Raw genomic sequence first — 22,062 nt, 5'->3', positions numbered from 1 at the left:
GAAATCCTAAAGAGGGGGATCCCTGGGTGGCGCAGTGGTTTGGCGCCTGCCTTTGGCCCAGGGCGCGATCCTGGAGACCCGGGATCGAATCCCACATCAGGCTCCCGGTGCATGGAGCCTGCTTCTCCCTCTGCCTGTGTCTCTGCCTCTCTCTCTCTCTCTGTGACTATCATAAATAAATAAAAAATTTAAAAAAAAAAAAAAAAAAGAAATCCTAAAGAGGATGTCTGTTGCTGCTATGAATTCCAAAAATAATTATTCCCAACTCTTGTATTTTCAACATCCTATGATGTATTTTATTTTTTAAGAAGTATCTAGATATTAAAGATAAAACTAAAAACTTCAATAAAAGTCAAGGACCTGTTCTCTCCTATGAATAAGGATATAATATAATATAAGAAAATGAATAAGGCTAGGAAGTTACAAATCCAAATGTTGGGAATGATTTGAAATTAAAGACCCGGGCATTTTTTAAAGCAAAATAAGAAAAGGATAAGCATTGTTTTTTTAACTGCCATCAGAGGCTAATTGCGACCTGTTGTGGTACTAGAACTAGAAATCAATTTTTTTATCAAGTGACAAGGACTACAATAACTGTGATTTTGCCACATTTATAGACACTTTCACATCAGTAGGACAAGCATCGTGAGATGTGACTGTACCAGGACCTTACCTGACCTTAGCTGACAAATGAAATATAAAACTTTAACCTATGGATGCCACTATTCTGAAGCTAAGATTTCTCTTGTACTGATAAAATAGTACACAGAAGCACCCATTCTATTTTATGAGTTAAAATCAGTAGAAAATAAGTTCCTAGCTTTCCATTTTCAGAGATGTATTTAATACTTAATTCTCCTTCTCTCACCTTGCCATAAAAAAAGATGTTATCTCAAGTATTAAAGGTCAAAGAAAAGATCCTACAAGTATACCAGACTCTTTAATGGACAAAATAGCATCTGACATTTAAAGTCATATTCTCTAAAGACAGAATAGTCTTTTAAAAATCTTTTCAAGGAATGAACTGATTTCTATTTCTCAACTTTAAATAAATTCTTTTATGTATCAAGGTCTTGGATCTTCATCAAAGTTAATCATCAAAGTTAATTAACAGTTTAATTCTTAATCTAGGTATTTGAATGTATCAATGATACAAGTTTTAATTGCAGAAATTAACCAATTAATCATGTCAGTTGTCTATAGAATGTCAGTAGTAAAAACAGTCATTGATTGAAGTAAATTAAGAGTCACTAATATAAGATCCAAGATAATTTTGATGTTAATTTCTAATCTTTTATAAGACATCTAATAGGCTTTTCTAATTCTTATTTTAGATTAGATTCTCTACCTTACAGCTTAATTTTGCAGTGTCAAAGTGTTACTTTTCAAAAAAGTTACTTCAAAACATTCATGGTGCAAACAGCCCATAAATTGCAAAGCTATATTTCATTTATTTGAAGAGATTCATAAATAATAAGTCAGATATTTATAAAAGTAAGAGTAATCTCTATTTCTCACAATAAATTTAACCATGCCAGCATCACTTACTGGATGTTTACCACATTATGCCAAGCACTTTACCTCACTTAATTCTCTTAATATTGTTAGTATATAAATGTTGTGATTATTCCCATTTTCCAGAGGAAGAAATTGGATTTTAGAGAGATTAATATGCCCAAACATGACTCCAAATGCCACTCGGATACAAATCACAAAATCTTCTTCCTATCTTCTAAGCTTACAGAATCCTAAAGAGCTTTCTTATATTCATTCATTCATTCAAAAGACATTCATCAAATGCTTTCTAAGTCCCAGGCACCACCCTAGATGTGGGACACCACCCACTGTGAACAGAGTGGTGATCCAAAAATAAACAAAAAACAAAAGAATCCTTGCCTTCAGAGAGCATACATTCTGAAAGAGAATGTCAAGGGAAAAAAATGTACAGTAAATCAAATAGTGGAAAGTACTATGAGGACAACTGTCACAGATTAATAGGATGCAGAGGGTAATGGTGTTGAGTGCTGGTTGAGACAGGGATCAGCATGTTTACAGAAACTTCCTGTTTCCCACACCTTTTTCTCATCACTTCCGCATCCTCACTTCCTTATCCTCCCTCACATCCAAAGCCAAAAGTGAGATAATTAATACTAAAAATTCTAAGGCCAAATTCTGGTTTTGAATCCCAGAAAAAGCCCTAAGTTGAAAAATAGAGTTGAAGAGAGTAGAATGAATGGACATTTTTTTTCATCTAAAAAACAAATATTTTCAAAATTATTTTTACATTAGATAACCAAACTTTAATTAAGTCATTTCTAAAACTTCTATGCTGTTACTTCTATCCACCCTTCAAATCTACCAATTGTCAACATGCTTTGACATAAAAAGAAAAGATTTTATTTGTTTTTACCATTTTTATTAACAGTTTTAGGACAGTTCAGTGTCTTAGGAATAAACACCTTTCTTCTCCAATGGTTTGAACGATAAAAGCCACCCACTAGTGAGACTAGTCTCCGTGAAGATGACCTGAAACTATCAAGGCTCTACGATACCAACAATGAGTTGGTCATTTCTCCAATGCACACATTCTGAAAGGGCGAAGCTAAATAAAAAAGTTTAGGATGAATCGCATCCATATGCAAATCAGATACTCTACTGCACTCGACTTTAAAGTAAACCAACCACCAGTGTTCTGTTATCGTTGTTTTAATTTTTTTAAAGATATATTTATTTATTTTAGAGGGAGAGAGAGAGAGCACACACGTGCATGCGAGTGAACATGTTGGGGGGCGGGGCAGAGGGAGAGAGAAAATCTCAAGTATACTCCTCACTGAGCACAGAGCCCAGTGTGGAGCTCAATCTCACAACCCATGAGATCATGACTTGAGCCAAAATCACAAGTCAGACGCTTAACTTACTGAGCCACCTAGGTGCCACTTGTTGTTTTAATGTTTAAGACAAAAATTATTGAAAGGCTTCAATTAATATTCACATCTTAAGAATAATTGATATGCCAATCCAGATTATAATAGGCAATAATCAAATTTAGTATAATCACCTACAAATACAGCACCTTTCGGAGAACCTAACTGCTTATTTCACTATTTCAGAGTCAAAGATTTAATAGCACTATATCCATGAGTCTTACCTCTGCAGCTAAATAGTTCCCAGTTGCAAGGTGCTTAAATCTGAACAAGCTGTTCCATTGTCCAGCACCCCCGCGGCATGGGTCATGATGAACTACCTACAGACAAAAAGAGCAACAATAATAAAGCACAAAATATCGTCATGTTACTGGCAAGAAGGTGCCAACAGTTTACACAAAGTGCTCGCCTGTTAACGCTAACTTGCCAAATCCAATATATGTTTTCATGAAAGGACAACATGGCAGAAAAACAAATTTTCCCGCAAATTAGCAAGAGACATAACAGTTAACCCACTGTGTGCACGCGTGATGCTCAGGTCTTAAGTGTGTAAATACAGTCTTACTCCAAAAGACAGGTTTCCCAGGCTGAAAATGGAAATACTGAGGGGTTCTCCCCCATTTGTTACTCAAATATTCATTCAACAAATCGTAGTAAAAGCTTATTATACACCAGGGACTCTGAGGCAATAGGATCACAGCAATGAGTAAGACTGGAGCTTTCAATAAATGAGATTTGGCAAGTGCCAGGAGGATATAAACAGAGCGCATGACTGGGTAACTAGGGAAGGCTTCTTTAGATGTGGTGATTAGCACAGGCCACTCCAAGATGACATGTGAGCTGAAACCTGCAGGTATAGAATGAATAGTCACATAAGAGATGGGAAGATAGCATTCCAGGCAGAGAGAATCACATATGCCAAGGCCTGGAGCTCTCAACTAACTTAATTTTCCACATGTGCTTTGTTACTAATACCATGTCCTTTGATACTCATTCTTGGATTTGGCCTTGCCCTAGATGCTGAGCCACTAGGCTCACTGAGAATAAAAGAAGATGCTCTGCAGCAGCAGGTTATGCCAGGTGGGTTGGTGCAGAGGCAAGGCCTACATTTTAAAGTCTGAGGATGACTGTGTTTGAGTCCCAGCTCTGTCAGTCACAATGGGATGATCACAGCAAGGAACTGAACATCTTCAAGCCAGTTTCATCATGTTACAAAATGATTTTAACTCATAGGATTTTTTTGAAGATTAAGTACTAGGAGAACTTTTCATTGTTCTCCCCAACCAGTTATCTTCTTTTTGTTAATACTAATCATGCTTGGCCTTCTGCCCCAGCCTCAGATTCTGTGTGTTGCTATATATAAATTTCTAATACTTTTGCTAGACTCTAGAATCTGGGTCTTCCCCTAATCTGATAGTTCCAATAACAGAATAATTATGAAAATACTTCAAAGTGGATGAAGTCTTAAAAAAAAAAAAAATTCTCCCTGTGACCAAAAACCTACCCATCCTACAAGGCTAAGTTCTCAAATCAAACTTCTTCCACAAATCTTTTGCTAATCACACTGGCTACACTCTGACTCCTTTGGGGAAGGAATAGATACGTTTGACACTGTTCAAATCTATTGGTTGCCTCACATGCATACACATTTCGTACACAACTGATGGAGGTTAACAAATGGCTTGAAGCTCATCACAGACCCCAGACTAAGAACTCCTATCCTATACACTAGTAGGTCTAGCAACGCCAGTACAGCTCTCTAGGAGACAAGAGGAGATACAGAAAGAAGGGTGTTTTCATCCATCACAGTGATTTTGGCAGGATGTTATTGGCATGATCCAGCATTAGGTAAGATACTCTATATCCTGCAAGTCACAGGGGAGTTGAGCATATGCTGGACATTGTGTGTGGCACTCAGGACCCACCTCACCCTTCCAAGTGCTCCTCTTTCTGTATCACAGGGGTGGGAAGCCTCACTGGCATGGTTCTCAAGTCATTCCATTAGGGTGGAAAGCAGAGAAAAGTAGAAGGCGGCTTCCTCTTTGGTTCCAGTAAAGGGGTGGCAGCTGCCTAGTGCAGGCTCCTGCAAGATGGTGTAGGTGCTTCCTAAAGCACAGAAGACACCTGAGGGCTCAAGGAGTAACTTTTAGCATTGCCAGATAAGACCATGTTCCCTATCCTAGTTTTGCCTGTCCAGTCCTTCCAGTAACATTGAGAGCTAATTTCCTACACCAAATACCTCTTTGCTTGAAGCACGTTGGCCACCCTGACTGATGAAGCACAGCCCACCTCATTCAAACCTCCTACAGAAAGGAGCCTACCACAAATATAAATTGGTAATATGTTCACATATTAAAAAGTCTTCATATCAAGTCAAAGGCTGATAATTGAAGAGAAATTCACTATGGGGAGGGAAGCTTAAATGAATTTGAGGCATTATTTCAGAATTATTAAATAACGGATTCATTCTCTCCATTTTGATCACTTGGTGGGTTATAGCAGTTAGAGTATTTTCAACTACATGTTTTGTTGGAAAGGATTACAATGCAATGATACAGCAAAATCTAGAAAACTAATAGTAAATATATGCGAGAAGAGTCACAATTCTTTTAAAAGACTTATCATATAGACATAAACACGTGACTTAAATATCATATAGGCATAAACACATGAAATGAAGGGAACTCACTGTATAGGAAGTCACTATATGACTTTTTTATTACTGCATTTCATTAATAAAACTTTAAAATTATACCTCACATTATTGCCATCCCTATATCTCTTTAATTTTTTAGAGTACAATGATAAGAGATCTACGGTGTGAAAAATACATATTTTAATTATGTATTTATTTGGGAGCTGCTTGTTTTATTTCAGTCTTAACCCTGGTAAGAGACATTATCAGGTAGACTTCTGGGAAGAATATCACATAGCTTTGGTGATGGTTGTTTTTTCTGAGACTTTCTCAGTTCTCTATAAACGTATCCTCTTGAAGGATAAGATCTCTTCTGAATGCTAAAGACTGTCTCCAACATGTAGCAGGGTTTCAAGATAGAAAATATGCTTTTTGTACTATTTTCTCTATTCTAAGCCATGTCAAAACTTAGAGAATTATTTTCATGTTACAATTATAATTAAGGCTCAGCTCATTAGCATAAACATCACACTTCCTCATTTTCTGTTTCAATAGTCTGTAATTTGTGCTGTTATCCCTATTTCAATATGTTTATTTCCTTCTTTTTTTAATCATGTACAAATAAGCGTGTTCTGTTATTACTTCCCCTAATGCAGGATACTCAAGGAGCACATTTACCACTGATCTTTCATTTTCCTATACTTGTATACAATGTTTTCTGATCCTGGTCTCCTACCACTTCTTCAAATCCAAATGTACTCATTCAAGATGGATACAACTATCATACCTTCTACAGTAACTATTTACATGTTGAAACATAATATTTTACGATATTTATTATACATTGTTTCCTTTTGTTTTTTTCTAAATTGAAATATAGGGATTTTATTAATATTCAATCATGTAAATCTATAAATAATATTACTATGACTTTGATATGAAAGGAAGTGTCACAAAACATATGCTGTAAAAGGGGAGTGATGGATTTAAAATGGTTGAGAACCACTGCTATAGGCCTGGATGTCCATTAAATCAGGATGGAACTTATCAAATGCTGGCTTATTCATAGGTAATTATGTCTATCTTAGCCCTTCCAATGTATAAAAACATCCCTTAAAGAAAAATTCATACCTTACATTTTCCAAATTACCATATTGGCAATGCTTAAGAAATACTTTTTAAAGGATGGATGAATTCCTTTTTTTTTTTTTTTTAAAGATTTTGTTTGTTTATTCATGAGAGACACAGAGAGAGAGAGGTAGAGACAGGAAGAGGAAGAAGTAGACTCCCTGCTGGGAGTCCGAGGCAGGACTCAATCCCAGGACCCCAGGATCACACCCTGAACCAAAGGCAGAAGCCCAACCACTGAGCCACCCAGGTGTCCCACCTGCATACTGATCAGTCTTGACAATATTTCACAATTAATTTTTTAAAAGGAACATCTATATATTCTCTTATTAGATGAGAGAGAGAGAGAGAGAGAGAGAGACAGGAAAAGAGATGCTCCAGAGAGGATAGGTAAAGGAAGTAGTAACATTTCAAATTGATTATAGTAATGAAGAGGTACAAGTTCATTCACAAATATCATTGTTTTATGGATTTATCCTAAATGATGCCTATAACAATAAATTAATCAGCCTGGTAAATCTTTTCTTTCTTATATAAGTATTTACTCAAGTCCAAAAAATATTTACACACCTCTATTTCCCAGAGCGCTTTAGAACTGGTAGCAGAAGTGGCTGATTGACGCAAGGTTGTCCGAAGGAAAATGTGCTGTTTTTTCTCATATTCATCACAAGTCAGAAACTTCTCTTGTTCTGCATGGAACAACCTAACAACATCACCCTAGGAAAACAGGAAAAGAACACTGTAGTTCCAAGAAAAGTCTGAACAAAGAGACCTAAGAAGCAGATGTCTCCTGGTTTTGATACTCAGGGCCCTTCTCCTACTTACTTGGCTTTCAGTGATTATTTATACATTTCAAACTATAGAGAAGAAAACTCAATGAAACACCCATAGTGACTATTAAGGTTTATAATCATCTTCTAAACTACGAATACTAGTAAATACATAGGTTTTGCATCTGGAATTTCAGTAAGACTACCTTCAATTCTTCTAACAAATGTTCCATGCAGCACATACTCACTCCTTTTAGTACATCCTCTCGATAGGAACTATATTTCATGAATAAAGTTATTTTCCAACTAGTGTTGCAATTAACAGCATTCACCTATTAATGAAGAAATGTTAAGTTACAAAATTGTGATGCCATTTTATACCAGAAATTATTCCTCCAACTAGTAAAAAGAGAAAAAAAAAGATAACTCTGGACAATGAGGTATGTACTTCCAACACAAATACCATCCAAAAATCATAATCATTATCTACACAGATCTTAGGAATATTAATTAGCATAATTACATTCATGAAAACAATGAATGGAGCTATATGACATTTTTCCTCCCATGATAAAAATAAATTCATTTTCTTTCCTCCTGAACTTACCTCTTTACACCCTGGATTATCGAGAAGCTCTATGTTGCTGGCATGTAGTGGCTGTCCTGCATTCACAGGCATCAAAACAACTTTATCACCCACAACGATCTAGAACCAGAAATAAGTTGCAACTGAGACACTGAACAAATCTGTGGTGCTATATTTGAAGCTAAAAATAACTGCAGGGACGTCTTGTTATTGACCTAACACCTGATCTGTCTTCCACACAAATCTTAGTTCAATTCTTTTTCTGTTTGAGTAAAATATTTTCCGATAAATGATCATGTAATCATGTTCCACAGTGCCCATCAGCCTGGATTCATAAAGCTAGTGTAGATCCTTTTCTTATTAGTCTCCCATTTCAGTAATAACGCTTTTTAATATCAATAAATAGTTACCCCTCCACACTGGGTCTTATGCCATTAACAAAGCAGATAGAGCAAATGCATCTGCCACAATCAATCTGCCTAAATATTAGAACTACTTCAAATGCAAGCAGAAGATATTATACATTTTATTATCTATGGGATTAAAAACAAATCTATTAAATTTTATCTTTCTCATAATCTCAGAAATATATTAAACATTCCAATTTCATCTGGATTCAGGAAGTACACAATTAGGATGACCCGGTAGAAATATGTTCATTGTTTGGTCCTTAAGCATCTGATTCACTCTTATCTTAAACATGCAAAACTATATTGCTTTTTACACTTGGTGTTTAGTTTTAAATTAAGAAAAAAATTTTTTTAATTAGGAGGTGCCTGGCTGGCTCAGTCGGTAGAGCATGTAACTTTTGACCTCAGGGGAGTAGAGATCAATGAAAAAAAAATAATAAAATATATATAAAAAACTTTTAATTGGTTTTGGGAGAAATACTCTGGAGAAGTAAGTCTAAGATGTTTTTTCGTTTATGTTATCATTAACAATGTCCAATTTATCTTCAAGAATTTCTATTCATAATTCAAATTGTGGGAAATGACGTTATGCTTTTGTAATGGTAATAATGAGCAGTTTAATTTTAGAGTTACTAATGTTTCTCTTGTTACATTCCATTAGAAGACTTACTACTGTATGGGCCACCTAGGTGACTCAGTGGGTTAAGCCTCTGAGTTTTAATATCAGCTCAGGTCATGATCTCAAGTCCTAGGATTAAGCCCTACATCAGGCTCCTTGCTGAGCACAAAGCCTGCTTGTCCATCTCCTTCTGCTCTTCTTCACACTCCCTCTCTCTCAAATAAATAAATAATTTTTTTTAAAAGTACGTTACTATAGGACCTACACTCTCAATTCTCATCCAGAATTGCTCACCACCTCAGAAATGAAAACCAATGCCTTCTCTTTGCATATTTCTTTCAGGGTTATTAGAGTACATTAGTTTGACAGATAATTGAAAAACAAATTAGGACTCAGAAAAAAAGAATAAACAAAACTTCTCCTCCCTGGATCTTAACCTAGACCAAGACTTTCTGGAACATAATTTCATATTTCCAATAGAAATGAAGCTTTTATGGATTATACAAGGGAGTCTACATTTACACATAGTACTATTGTCACAAACGATGATAAAGAAGCCTCAAGCTCACTACTTGGGCAAAGGGAAGTTGTTCTTAGGATTGCAGAAGTAGCTTCTACTGCTCACAGGACTGGTCTCTATTCATCACCCGCCTTTCAACTCCATCATCAGTCAGGTCCTGGTACTGTGACTCACAAAAGCCATCACAGAAGTTCTCTATGTACAGATAATGGAATATCATCAAGAAACGATGTTAAGTGAGAGGGTGAGGGGGCAGAGCCAGGCTCTCTTTGTGTAAAAAAGGAAAGGAGGGAGTAAGAGTACATGCATAAGAAATCTGCCCAGAGGTTTACTGTGATACAGGGGACAAAAAAGAGGGAGATGGAAAAAAGGATAAGAGACATTAAGTGACACATTTTTATATTATTTTCTTTCAACCAAAATTGGTATTTTTAAAAATTAAATATCAACAAAAACATATAAAAGTCAACATGGCATAAACCTATTTCCAACATCCTCTTCCAAAACACAAACACACACACTTGTTATCGTACATGACACCAAGGCAGCTCCAAGTCTCAGAGCCAGACAGAAGTCTAGGTAGTCATCCATACTACGAATACTGGGACTTAATACACATCCTGCCAGTGCTGCATCTGATCCTCCAATTTCTAAAAGAACAATTGGATTTGGTTTACCAATTGGATTGGTCATTCTCATCTGCATCATATAAATATTAGCCAATAAGCTGCTAAATATAATGATGTATTTTAGCTATGTATTTTAGCTATGTTCTTCCAATTAAAAGAATATTTTTGTTTGCACCTATATCCACTGATCTAAGTCTTACTAACTTTCTATAGTTTTCTGTAAGCTTTGGGTTGAACCATGTGTTATATTTATTTCAAAACACTGCCCAGAAAGTCTTATACTGTATAATTTTTTTCTTTTTTTTAATATTTTATTTATTTATTCATAAGAGATACACAGAGAGAGAGGCGGAGACATAGGCAGAGGGAGAAGCAGGCTCCATGCAGGGAGCCTGATGCGGGACTCGGTCCCGGAACTCTGGGATCACGCCCTGAGCCAAAGGCAGATGCTCAACCGCTGAGCCACCCAGGCATCCCTTTATACTGTATATTTTTAAAGACCAGCCATATAACCAAAATGTTCTAAATACCAAGGGTTCGTAAGAATAGTATTCACAAAGAGAATCTAACATTAATTCACTAACTTCCAAGTCCTCCGTTTTTTGTTCTTGACAAGGGTGAAAAAAACTTGCAATGAAATGGACAAGAGGCTAATCAAAAGAAATAAACAAAACAATAAGAGGTGCCAAAAAGAATACAAAAGTGTGATAAATAGTCCCTGTTCTTGGGGAATTTACACCTAATTCGATAACCTGGTAAATATGGAATTTGATAGTACACTCTGAAGAATGTAGCATGGGGCTGACCCACTGATGTGGTCTCATGCCTTCTGAGAAGCTGTGTATTTAATAAGGAACTTGAAGGTGCCATCATCTTTTGCCATGTCACACTCACCCTAGTACACAGCATCTTTTAAAAATTCCAATTCCAAAAGCACTTCTGTTGATTCTATCCAACAGCCATAAAAATTTAAGCTGAGATTTTATTGAAAATAAAGAGCAATATAATGCTACTGGCAGCTACCCTTTTTTTGAAGTGATACCTGGCATGGTAAAAAGAACACTGCAGTAAAAACCAAAACACCAGGGATCTAGTCCTGCCTTTGCTAGAATTCCAAGAGATCTAGTTTTGCAAAATAGCAAAATCTACTTGCTATTTGAAGAGGCTCTTTCCCTAAGAGTTTAATTTTTCTCTTGACTGAAAGAATTATCTGGGCTTTTCTCCTTTTTAAAATCTACCATTAAGGTAAAGAACTAATATTTTCTTAGATCAAAGCTGAAAATGAAAAATTAACCATTCAATCATGGGAAAATAAATGAAAATGAAATATTTATGTACTCTGCTATCCCCCAAGGACTTTCTAACTTTTCAACAACAAGCCAGAGCTTCTTTATAGCTGAAAAGTTGAAGCATTCATGAATCTATTTTTCCCCAAGAACTAACTGACAATTCTATAAGATAGAACACCATCCTTTAATGGTAGAAACCACTGATTTTTGAGAATATGAGCATTTTACTCCCCAAAATATCATCAGTCTCATTTTCACATTTCATTTCAGTCACCGAACATCTTACTGAATACTTAGAATCTGAATCACAACATACTAATTCCTAAATAGTAAACTATAATTTTAAAAACCCTTTGAACCTTACAATTTCCTCTTCCTAGCTTAATATGCTTTTAAAGAAAATCAGTGGTAATTAAATCACTTGTTATGATGTGACAGTATTTCCAACTGCCTTCAATAAAATACATTTTCGAATCCTAGAATGAAATCTATTGCTAAAGAATGCTACCTATTCCTAGGGAAGAAAATGAGCATTACAATACAATTATTTCTGTGGCAAAGAGAGGGCTGTGGGTATGCTTATGTTTTTGCAGCAACCTCAATCACATACAACAGCTACATAGTGGTGAGCAAAAACAGTAAGCTGTTCCAGCAAAAAAGCCATGTGGAAGGTTGTTTTAGCCATGCTTTATAGAGCACATCGACAGAGGAGGATTTCTATATTGCACTGAACAATTACATTGTCCACTTGACCAAGATGGAGTGTTTGGACGAGAAGTTTCCCCCACCCCAGTACAACTAATTATTTGAAATAGTTCATTACATTCAACTCTCAGTTGATCCTATAAAGGCCTCTGGGAGCAGGGAAAGGAATAGACAAAATGAATAAATAAATATAATGAATTAATAAAATCCACAGCTAATCTAAAGGCCCTAATTTGTCCAATCATTTCCTCATATTCCCTCAGAGCTTGAGCTCAGGTTTTGCTGGTTTTGAAGCTTGATTTTCATTGACCACCTACAGGCGGGGACACAACTCTGTGGGAAACATTACTAGAAAGGAACCAAAAGACACAGGTTGTTCCTGAAGGACATAATCAGTCCCTAAAAAATTGAGAGTTGATTGTAATGAACTACCTACCAAAATTAACATATATGTCATGCTCACAGCACACATCACTTGATGCCAAAAAATAAACAAGTAGGACTTTATTTTTTTTAAGGAATCCGACACAAGACTTAAAGTGCATTACGTTCCTGCATGCCATGCATCTCCCAAACCTTACCTAAGGAGGATTTATTAACCAAATTAAACCATGAAGCTTGCATCCTGTGGAATTGAATTTGTATTTCAAAATTTGCTGAAAAAATAGATTCACTATAAAAGAGGACATTTCTAGCATAAGAAATATCCAAAACATCTTTAAAATGTAATCAAAGTACTGAGAAAACTGTCAGAAGCATTATATTTTTATATTGCTTTGAATTTATGATGTTAATTTTTTTTAATCTCAACTATTTTTCTTGATCACCTGGCCCAATATTTGTGAGATGTTCTTTTTATGGAAGTTATTCAGCATTTATTGAGCATTTCTCATGTACTAGGAATGGTCACTTACTACATTATTACAAACAAAAATATCCAACAATTGATCCTATTGAATCATTTCACATAATTTTTATTTTCTCTACTCTATCAGCTAGCAGAAAATACTTCAGCAACTACTAAAATTTACATGATACAACAAAAATGTATTCCAAAACATATCTTAAATGCTGTCATCAACAAGCAAGTGCCCATCTATATAGTTCCTCATACTTTAGACATCAATATACCATAGAGCCAGTATATGAAATATTATCATAATTCACTGTTACTCTACTAAATCAAAGGGATAAACAATATTTCCTAAGCATAGCTTTCTCCTTACAATCATGCTCCCTTCTGATTAGGAAAGGAAGCAAACTCTACCTCTCCTTTAAAAGCCTGGGCCAATGTTAACATTACTTAAATTCTTTCACATGAATTCCAGCTGGAAGAGGATTTTTTAATTAATCTGAAATTTGTCTTTTTCTGATTCCCAAGCACAATTTACACTATTAATAAATAGTTTTAGCCTTTTAAAGAGATTACCATAAAAATGTGTTGATTGAAAACTACATGTCCTTTCATTGTGCTATCTGGATTTTCTTACTTATTATGAATTACTGTCTTGAGGAACACACCATTTCTCTCAATTTTATTTTTACATACATTGTCACCCTCGCTTCTCAGCTTCCAAAAGGGATGAATATAAAACCAAGACCCTTCATTTCCTGCAGCATCCAGGGACACACGCATAGCATTCTTCTCCAGCAAAGCAGGTAATCTCTTGTTGACAGTCAGATACTTGTTGCTTTTTATATGCAGCAGCTGTGGGAAAAAGACATTACCGCCTTTATTCTTTGATGTCCTCCGTTAATTACATGTATATGTTTATATGTATATTTGTACCCATATAATACTGCTTGGGGTGCAGGTTAAACAAAGGAGCTCTATTCAAACTTCTCACCATCTTTCCAAGCTGACTTTCTTTGGGTTTCTCACCTCTACCCTACAATGACGTGGGCACATGGAGAAATCAAACCAGAGGACACCTCTGAAAATTTTCATCTACTGATAAATAATAGGATAAAATCAGGCTTCCCAAAGAAGACCAGGAAATGCCCCCAAATCACATTTTCTCCATTCTTGCACAGACACAAAAATGGAATATACCAAAAAATAACCAGGAAACTAAAATAATGCACCGAACCACTTAGTAGCATTAACTATCCTTGCCATGACAGCCTACCACTTCCTCTGTGAAGAGGGAGGCTTTGCATTCCACAAAATCCCTGCAGGAGGACACTGATTCTATTCTTTTGTCAGATGAGCACAGAAGTATCATTTCCCAGACTTTGTGGACACCATGGACAAAACCTTTCCAAGACCTTATTCTACTGAGTAGAAAAGCTGAAACACAAATAACCTTTCCTTCCTATTATGACAACCATGTCAAAACAGAATGGTCATTTTAATATCCTCAATATAATAAAGAAACTATCTCATGAACCAATGAAACCCTCATGGCCCAACCTCACTCCTTTGGAATCTAACTTGTTAGAGCACGTGGCTCAGCCCGTAAATGACTATGCAAACATTTGCGCATCAGGTTCTTGACAAGAAACATAAGTTCTACTTGTTGGCATTTAATATTAATCAAAACTTGGTTAAGAAAAATTCTATTTATGGAGGATTACTCAAGAGACATGCAACCCACCCATGCCACAGGTATCATATCAGCTATTATTAGATTAAGTCCTACATTTGGGTTACTGTAGATCCAGGCTCTCTTTCATCTTGTCCCAGGAGAGGGCTGCCCTGACGGTCATGTGCACTGGCATTTTATCATTGGCCAATAACAAAACAAGAGGCAATATTATTTTTTAAAACATATCTAAGAAATACCTCATTGTAGTGTTTACTGTAAGGAAGTTGTGAAGACTTTTATTTACTCTATCAAACAGTGTCCTCTTTATGAGAGCTCATTGGAGGAATAGTTTTCTGGTCTTCCTGGGAAACTTCGTGCTTCGACCTTTGACTTTGTTCTATGTTAAGGACATCCTAAGTGAGTGCTATAACACACTATGTTTCCCTTAAAGCACGGTGAGCAATAAAAAGGCGTCCAGGTAAAGCTGACCAGACTTTGAGACATGGATTTTATAAACACGCTTCCTCCCAACTTCACTTTATTCATTTAACCAACCTTTTCCCTTTGACCCAGTTGCCTTATTTATTTCTATTTTATCTTATGTGGTATGTAGTTTTGAAAATGCCTTACATTCTTTTTGGAACAGGGTGGGGCATATATTAACAAATAATCAAGTAAAAAGCTGAAAGATCTAAGTGAAGCACAAAAGAGGAATGCAGCTGAGATAAATCATTGTGCACACTTGTTGCAATAAATCTTTTAATAACAACTCAAGGACGATTTCCATCTAAAAGTACAATATAAAAACTTTCCTCTCTCTACAAAATGAAGAAATAAAGCTTCATATGTTACATAGTAGTCCCATTAATTCTAAAGAAGGATTTTACTGTAGAACTTTAGAAATTATGTTTCCCCATCTTCCTCCTTTTGATGTAATAACCTGCACATACATCTAGATAAGCTCACTTTCTTATGTATAGACATCAGGCTAGTCACAAACATACAGAATACTGTGCTGAACATCAACTGAAAATATTCATAATTGGCATCAAAGAACAAACTATTGTATCCCCAAATTTTAATGCAGCGTGACATTGCTATGCAAATGCAAATTACCCATAAAATATTCACCTTGTTTAAGAGAAAGTAAATAGACTTACTTGTATGACATTGCTGTATTTCACAATTTCTCCCAACAGTTTCTTATTCTCTGATTCATTTTGTTTTTGTTCCAGTTCTGCAGCATGCTGTAAAATGATTATCAAATATTCAGCATGGAAACATAGTAAACAGAATGCAATAATTAACAAACAAGGTTATTTTAGGAACGAAGACTATAACCATGAACAAAATAGGCTGGTTGCTTTACCCTTGGGGCTGGGGGCACGGCGACCAACAATTAAATAAATGATTAATATAGTATGATTATTATGTCAATTTGATGCTGAAATGTGACAAAAAATATCTTGGGATGTTTTTATGTTAAAAGTTTCAGAGAAGTACTAGGCTCTTTGGTCTTACAAAATTAGTTTCAGAAGGAATATTGTTAGATAAACCAAACAATATAAATATAGTGGGTGAATTTCAAAAGACTCAAAAGTTTCGATTCTGAAAGTAGCAGGAATTTTAATAACACAGAATTTCAGTTCTACCAAATTTCAATCCAGACCAGAAGCAACAGACTTTCAATTTTTTTTCTAGTTTTTCAGGAAAAAAATTAAGTACTATGCCAAGTAAAATATAACTGGATTTGCTATTCCTCAGAGATTCTGAATTGTTTCCAGTTTTATGTGAATCTTGAATTAGTCTGGCACACCCTAAAAATTAGCAGCAGGAATGTATGAGCTACATGCCAGGAAATGAGCGGTCACACCCTATAACTTCAAAGTCCCTTCCACTTTCAATGGGTTGCTGCATCTACTCTAAGTTTCTGTGCATTGAGTGAAATCACCAAGATACAAAATAGATGGTTTGTTATTGCTGTTCTTGGGCTAGCCTCAGCCAGACGAATGGAAGCCTGGCCCTTACCTGTAATTTCTTCAGCAAGGCTGCCTCTGTGTGATTCCCCTGTTTGGCTTGCTTAGCTTTCCAATATTGTTTCTGGGCAGAATATCGGTTCATAGGGCACACCTTAAAGAGGCAGTCTATGACAAAGCAACAAACAAAAACACTGTAACTAAGGCAACCAGCATTTCTTAGATTTTCCTTATAGCCTAGCACTGGAATCTTACAATCCCTGAGTAGAAAGTATCTCCCAGTCAACTCAAACTCCCCCATAACATCCTTTCCAAATAATTATTTAGACTGTTAAAATACCTTCTTCTTCATTAGGTTAGGTTTTTGAGAGGCTATCATAGCTAGTGTAATTTATTAAAAAAACCAAGTGAACGCAATCATTACACATAAGGTACTTCTTAATTACAATGAGGTACCTGGTCTTAGAAAGTGAATAGAATGAGATTAGTGACTTGCACCATCCTACCTTGCACAATTATTTATTCATGGTATGTCTTTGACGGCCAAAGTGATGCAAATAGTAGAAACAATCAATCACAATTACATTTCAGGAGTGCCTCAGTAGCTCAGTAGGTAGAGTGTCTGACTCTTGATTTCAGCTCAGGTCATGATCTCCGGATCTTGAGATCAAGACCTGCATCAGGCTCCATGCTCAGCTTGAGATTCACTCTCTCCCTCCACCTTTGACCCTCTCCTTGTTCACACTCACTTGAACTATCTCTCTCTCTTCCTCTCTCAAATAAATAAGTAAATCTTTTTACAAACAAATAAATAAATCACATTTCAGTCATCCATTCCCCAAGTTTCCACATACCTGTACTAAATATTCAGATGGGTAGGTAATGATATCTCTAAGTCAAAAGCTAAATACATTTTTTCTTTTCAATGAGGAGATTGGAAATTTGACTAAATAGTCCTTCCATATGCTGAATGATTTTGTATGTTCGTGAAATGAACTACAATCCAGAATAAAGATCAACTCCCAATATTCAAACGAGTAGTAATGCAGAAAATCCAAACATCTTCATTTTTTTTCATAAGAAAGTATTAATTTAATATGATAAATTTACTTTATTTTTGGTTGATGTGTTAATATTAGGGTCATTCTCATTTTTTTTAAGATTTTATTTATTTATTCATGAGACACACAATGAGAGAGAGAGGCAGGCTCCATGCAGGGAGCCCGACGTGGGACTCGATCCCGGGTCTCCAGGATCAGGCCCTGGGCCGAAGGCGGCGATAAACCACTGAGCCACCCAGCTACCCCATTCTCATTTTTTAAACATGTATCACAAAATAAAATTCAGGTGGCATCCAGGTGGCTCTGTCTACCTTCAGCTCAGGTCATGATTCCAGGGTCCTGGGATAGAGCCCCACATTGGGCCCCCTGCTCAGTGGGGAGTTTGCTTCCCCCTTGATCCCTGACCCCACTCATGCTCCATCTCCCAAATAGTCTTTAAAATATAATGCAATATAATAAAATTCAGTCAATTTCACTACATTCGTGACTACATTATATGCATACTCAATATAGTCTCTTTAAAATAATTATAAAATTGGGGTGCCTGGGTGGCTGGATCTGGGTCGGTTAAGCATCTGTCTTTAGCTCACATCATGATCTCAGGGTCCTGGAATTGAGCCCCTGTCTGGCTCCCTGCTCAGTGAGGAGTCTGCTTCTCCCTCTCCCTCTGCACCTCCCCCCACTCAAGCTTGCTCTCTCTCTAATAAATAAACAAAACCTTATTAAAAATAATTATAAGATTAAATGATGGCCTTGATCTCTTTTCAAATATCTCCTATGGTTCTTTTTTTTTCTCTCTCTCTCTTATGGTTCTAATGGCATGAATTATCAAGACATATAACTGTAAATTTTAAAAGAAATTTTTAAAAACAAGAAATAATGACTTTTCCTATAGCTTGTAATTACAAACACAAATTCTGATTGTTCTCTTCCTCCATCTACACATAGGCTACAGAAAACTGTTAATTTCCGTTTTAAAAGTTACTGATGTGGGGGCAGCCCAGGTGGCTCAGCGGTTTAGCGCTGCCTTCAGCTCAGGGCCGGATCCTGGAGACCCAGGATCAAGTCCCATGTCAGGCTCCCTGCATGGAGCCTGCTTCTCCCTCTGCCTGTGTCTCTGCCTCTCTCTCTCCCTCTCTGTGTCTGTCATGAATAAATAAATTTTAAAAAATAAAAAAATAAAAAAATAAAAAAATAAAAGTTACTGATGTGAAAAGAAATAAATAAATAAAAGTTGCTGATGTGGATGAGTAAAAATTTTATACATAGCAGGAAACAGACACCTTCTATCTGCTAAAAGTAGGCCGAGAGACCATCACAATTATAGTATGATACAGGTATCACTACTTGGCACGTGTGTGTGAAAACCAAATAACTAGGCCTGAAAACTGTTTCCCTTGACAACACATTTTATAAACCCTAGAAATTATTTCCTACATATTAGTAACTACAAAGAGAATATGCAAATTTTTTTCAAGCACCAATATAGAGGCTGTTCACAGTTACCACCAAAAGAATGCTCCCAGTGTAATGCAGCAGACTATTCTGACTGTCCTGTATTAGGCCAACAACTGAATTCTACATTGTTTTAGTGTAACAAAAACACAAATCCATATTCAAGTGGAACTGAACCCCATAATCTGCAGCCTATACTTCTGACTTCATTCATGCATGAAAAGAGAAAAATGTGTCCATTTCCATTACTTCAGAATCCTAACTAAGTTGATTGGGAAATGGTCCTTTAAGGGAAAAAATATTTTTGCTAAATTCTAGCTTACCCTGGTACCACTCCTAATTAGTGGTATCTTTGTGTAGCTAGCAAGCAGACTGTGTGTGTCATGATCCCAACTGTTGTGGCTGAGGTTATTGTGAAGTGAGGCCAAACATCCAGCCAAACCATGTTTACTGGTCTGGTTGTGCTGCTAGGTACAAAGAATTAGGTTCTCTCCCCAGAAAGTTCACAGTCTAGGGAATGAGACGAGCATCTACCATGTGTTGGAGCTTTCACGCTGGGACTCTCGAGAAAGTACTATGGGATACAAAGATGCATGTGGCCAACTTCACCAGGGGAAGTCAGAACAGTCCTCCCAAAGGAGAAGACACAAGCCAAGTCTGAAAGAACCAACATTAATTCAGCACATTGACAAGGGGGCTCAAATACATGGAGGGGAGCGGCATACCAGAGAGACCCAATGGTGGGTACAAAAGCAGAGAAGGAAAGTACTAAAGGACCTGCTAACTGTACGGGAAACTATTGCCAAGGCTGTGAAATGAGAATAGAGTGGGTAGCAAGTCGGGTCTGTAGAGTACTATGTGCTAGATTGGGAGTCATTTGACTTTATTCACTGGAAAAGGAACTCTTAAAGGGTTTTAAACTGTTAAAGATGTGTGAAAGACGAGGTGAACAAGAGACAAGGAGACCAGCAGGAAGCCCCCTGTTAGGTGTGCTTGCTGAGAGATAGGGCAGCTCATGTGGGCTGTGCGGTAGTTCGGGGAAAGCCATAGATTTCAAAGAAAGCAGCAGAACCAACAGGCTTAAAAACCTATGAGACGTGGGGTGAGGAGATGTGAGAAGGACAGAAAGTGAAGACCAGAGGAACAAGCTTCCATCCACCATGTCTGAGATGCAAAGCCTCCAATTTCAAAAGCCTTTCCGTTTCCAGGGCCCTGGTTCTACCGTCATCCTCAGCAGCCTCCCATAGGCCACATCTCATTTCGTACTACAGTAAATAAATAACCCATCCGTTCTGTGTGGGAACTAGTATCACGGGACTATTTTGGTTGATGGGAAAGAATGTGGGGCATACACAGATGTCTGTAAAAATGCTTTTCTTGTTGATGGTGGCAATGGTGATGGGTGTTTGTGTGTTTAATTCCCTCTTCCTCTTTTAGAAAACATAAAAAAAAAATCTACTGGTCTTGGGTTAGTCACATGTTTTGTCTGATTCTAAATTTATTGCATAATAAAAGTGTTAATAATACCTGCCACACCTCATTCACGGGACTGCTGAGATTTGCAGAAAGAAAATCTGTGTGAAAGTACTCTGTGAACTTTAAAGCCCTATTATAAACGTAAGATATTATTATCTTCATTCATTCATTCAGCAATTGCTTTACTAAGATTTAGATGACCAAACCTTGACAGAGCTCCCAGCAAAGAGCAACAAGGAGCAGAGTTCTTAGGTTAAATCTGCACACAAACCAAAAATGCTCAGTTCACAACTAGATGTTCATATCTGTGGTTTAAGATGGCACAGTGTATTTTTGCATGAAATTCTCGAATTCCCTGAAACAGCATGGCAGTAAGCAGAGAAGGCGATCTCTGTTGCCTTTAAAATACACAGACACAATCCCTAATAGTAGTGCAGGTAGAGCCTTTGACAAACCTCCATGAGTGGGAATCCTGCTCTCTCCTAGCTATCTTCTTTCATCTGCCCTCCTCACCCTGCCCTCTAGTATTTCTTGGTCCGCTCATTCTCTAAATGGAAAGGTATATAAGAAAAAGGCTTTCCAATCAGAAAACAGCTCAGTGTCATTTGTTAATTAGGTAACAATGTTCTCAGCATTTCAAGACTCAAAGAATAATTTTTAAAAAGGAAAGTTTCGCCTCATAGAGCAAACCCTAAAAGCACAAATAAAAGGGAGTTTTGAGTTAAAAAAATTTTAAAAAGCTTAACCTGGAGACCTCACACCAATAACTTTGCAGAATTACAGAAGTTCAGGATATGTTAGCAATCCTACAAAACATGATATATTCAATCAGGCAATATTATAAGAACAACACCTTAAAATTACAACTTTTTTTTTTTTTTTTTTTTACAACTCTGGAAGAAAATTAAGCCTCCCAGAAGGGTTCACTTTAAACTGAAAGAATCAGTAGCATTTTTTGGCTGGGTGGAAAAAAGAAATACGAAAGCCAGTCAAACGGTATGGAGCACATAATGTGGATCCCAGAGAATTACCTTTCCACATGATTCCATGTAAATGTGGCAGGAAACCAGTCTAAACCTCCACTTAACAACATCTATCTAAATAGTTTTGAAATGTTTTGCTTTGTATCCGTACTAAATATTTGCATCTAAAGCAGTTTCTACATACCCAGAAACTGTCTATAGGACTCCATTTGGGGCTACTAGATGTAAAGTTTAAATTATGTAATGGCCAGCCACTTCCTTTGGTAATGGTGGAAAGAAAACTTTCTGTTTCATTTCTCTTCCCTCCTAAAGATGTTGTAAGATTTAAATGACATAAGATATATTAAACCATCAGCAAATGCCTGTCA

At 36.6% G+C, this 22,062-nt stretch overlaps 1 protein-coding gene across 4 annotated transcripts in view; it reads right to left on the bottom strand.

The window, feature by feature from the left end:
* The window catches only part of ITPR2 (inositol 1,4,5-trisphosphate receptor type 2), a 470,949-nt gene that overhangs the window by 364,358 nt on the left and 84,529 nt on the right, over positions 1 to 22,062 (bottom strand). For all 4 annotated transcript variants that reach the window (XM_072798592.1, XM_072798594.1, XM_072798596.1 and 1 more), the window contains 7 exons: positions 16,772 to 16,887; positions 15,904 to 15,990; positions 13,765 to 13,923; positions 8,065 to 8,163; positions 7,706 to 7,789; positions 7,258 to 7,404; positions 3,149 to 3,244 (listed from right to left, as the gene is read on the bottom strand). In XM_072798592.1, the coding sequence (XP_072654693.1) occupies positions 3,149 to 3,244; positions 7,258 to 7,404; positions 7,706 to 7,789; positions 8,065 to 8,163; positions 13,765 to 13,923; positions 15,904 to 15,990; positions 16,772 to 16,887 (788 nt within the window). The remainder of the gene's footprint in view (positions 1 to 3,148; positions 3,245 to 7,257; positions 7,405 to 7,705; positions 7,790 to 8,064; positions 8,164 to 13,764; positions 13,924 to 15,903; positions 15,991 to 16,771; positions 16,888 to 22,062) is intronic.

The sequence above is a fragment of the Canis lupus genome, chromosome 25 (assembly GCF_048164855.1).
Source record: "Canis lupus baileyi chromosome 25, mCanLup2.hap1, whole genome shotgun sequence".
Lineage (NCBI taxonomy): Eukaryota > Metazoa > Chordata > Mammalia > Carnivora > Canidae > Canis > Canis lupus.
The sequence above is the reverse complement of the archived record's forward strand: the minus strand, read 5'-3'. Positions and strand labels throughout refer to the sequence as shown.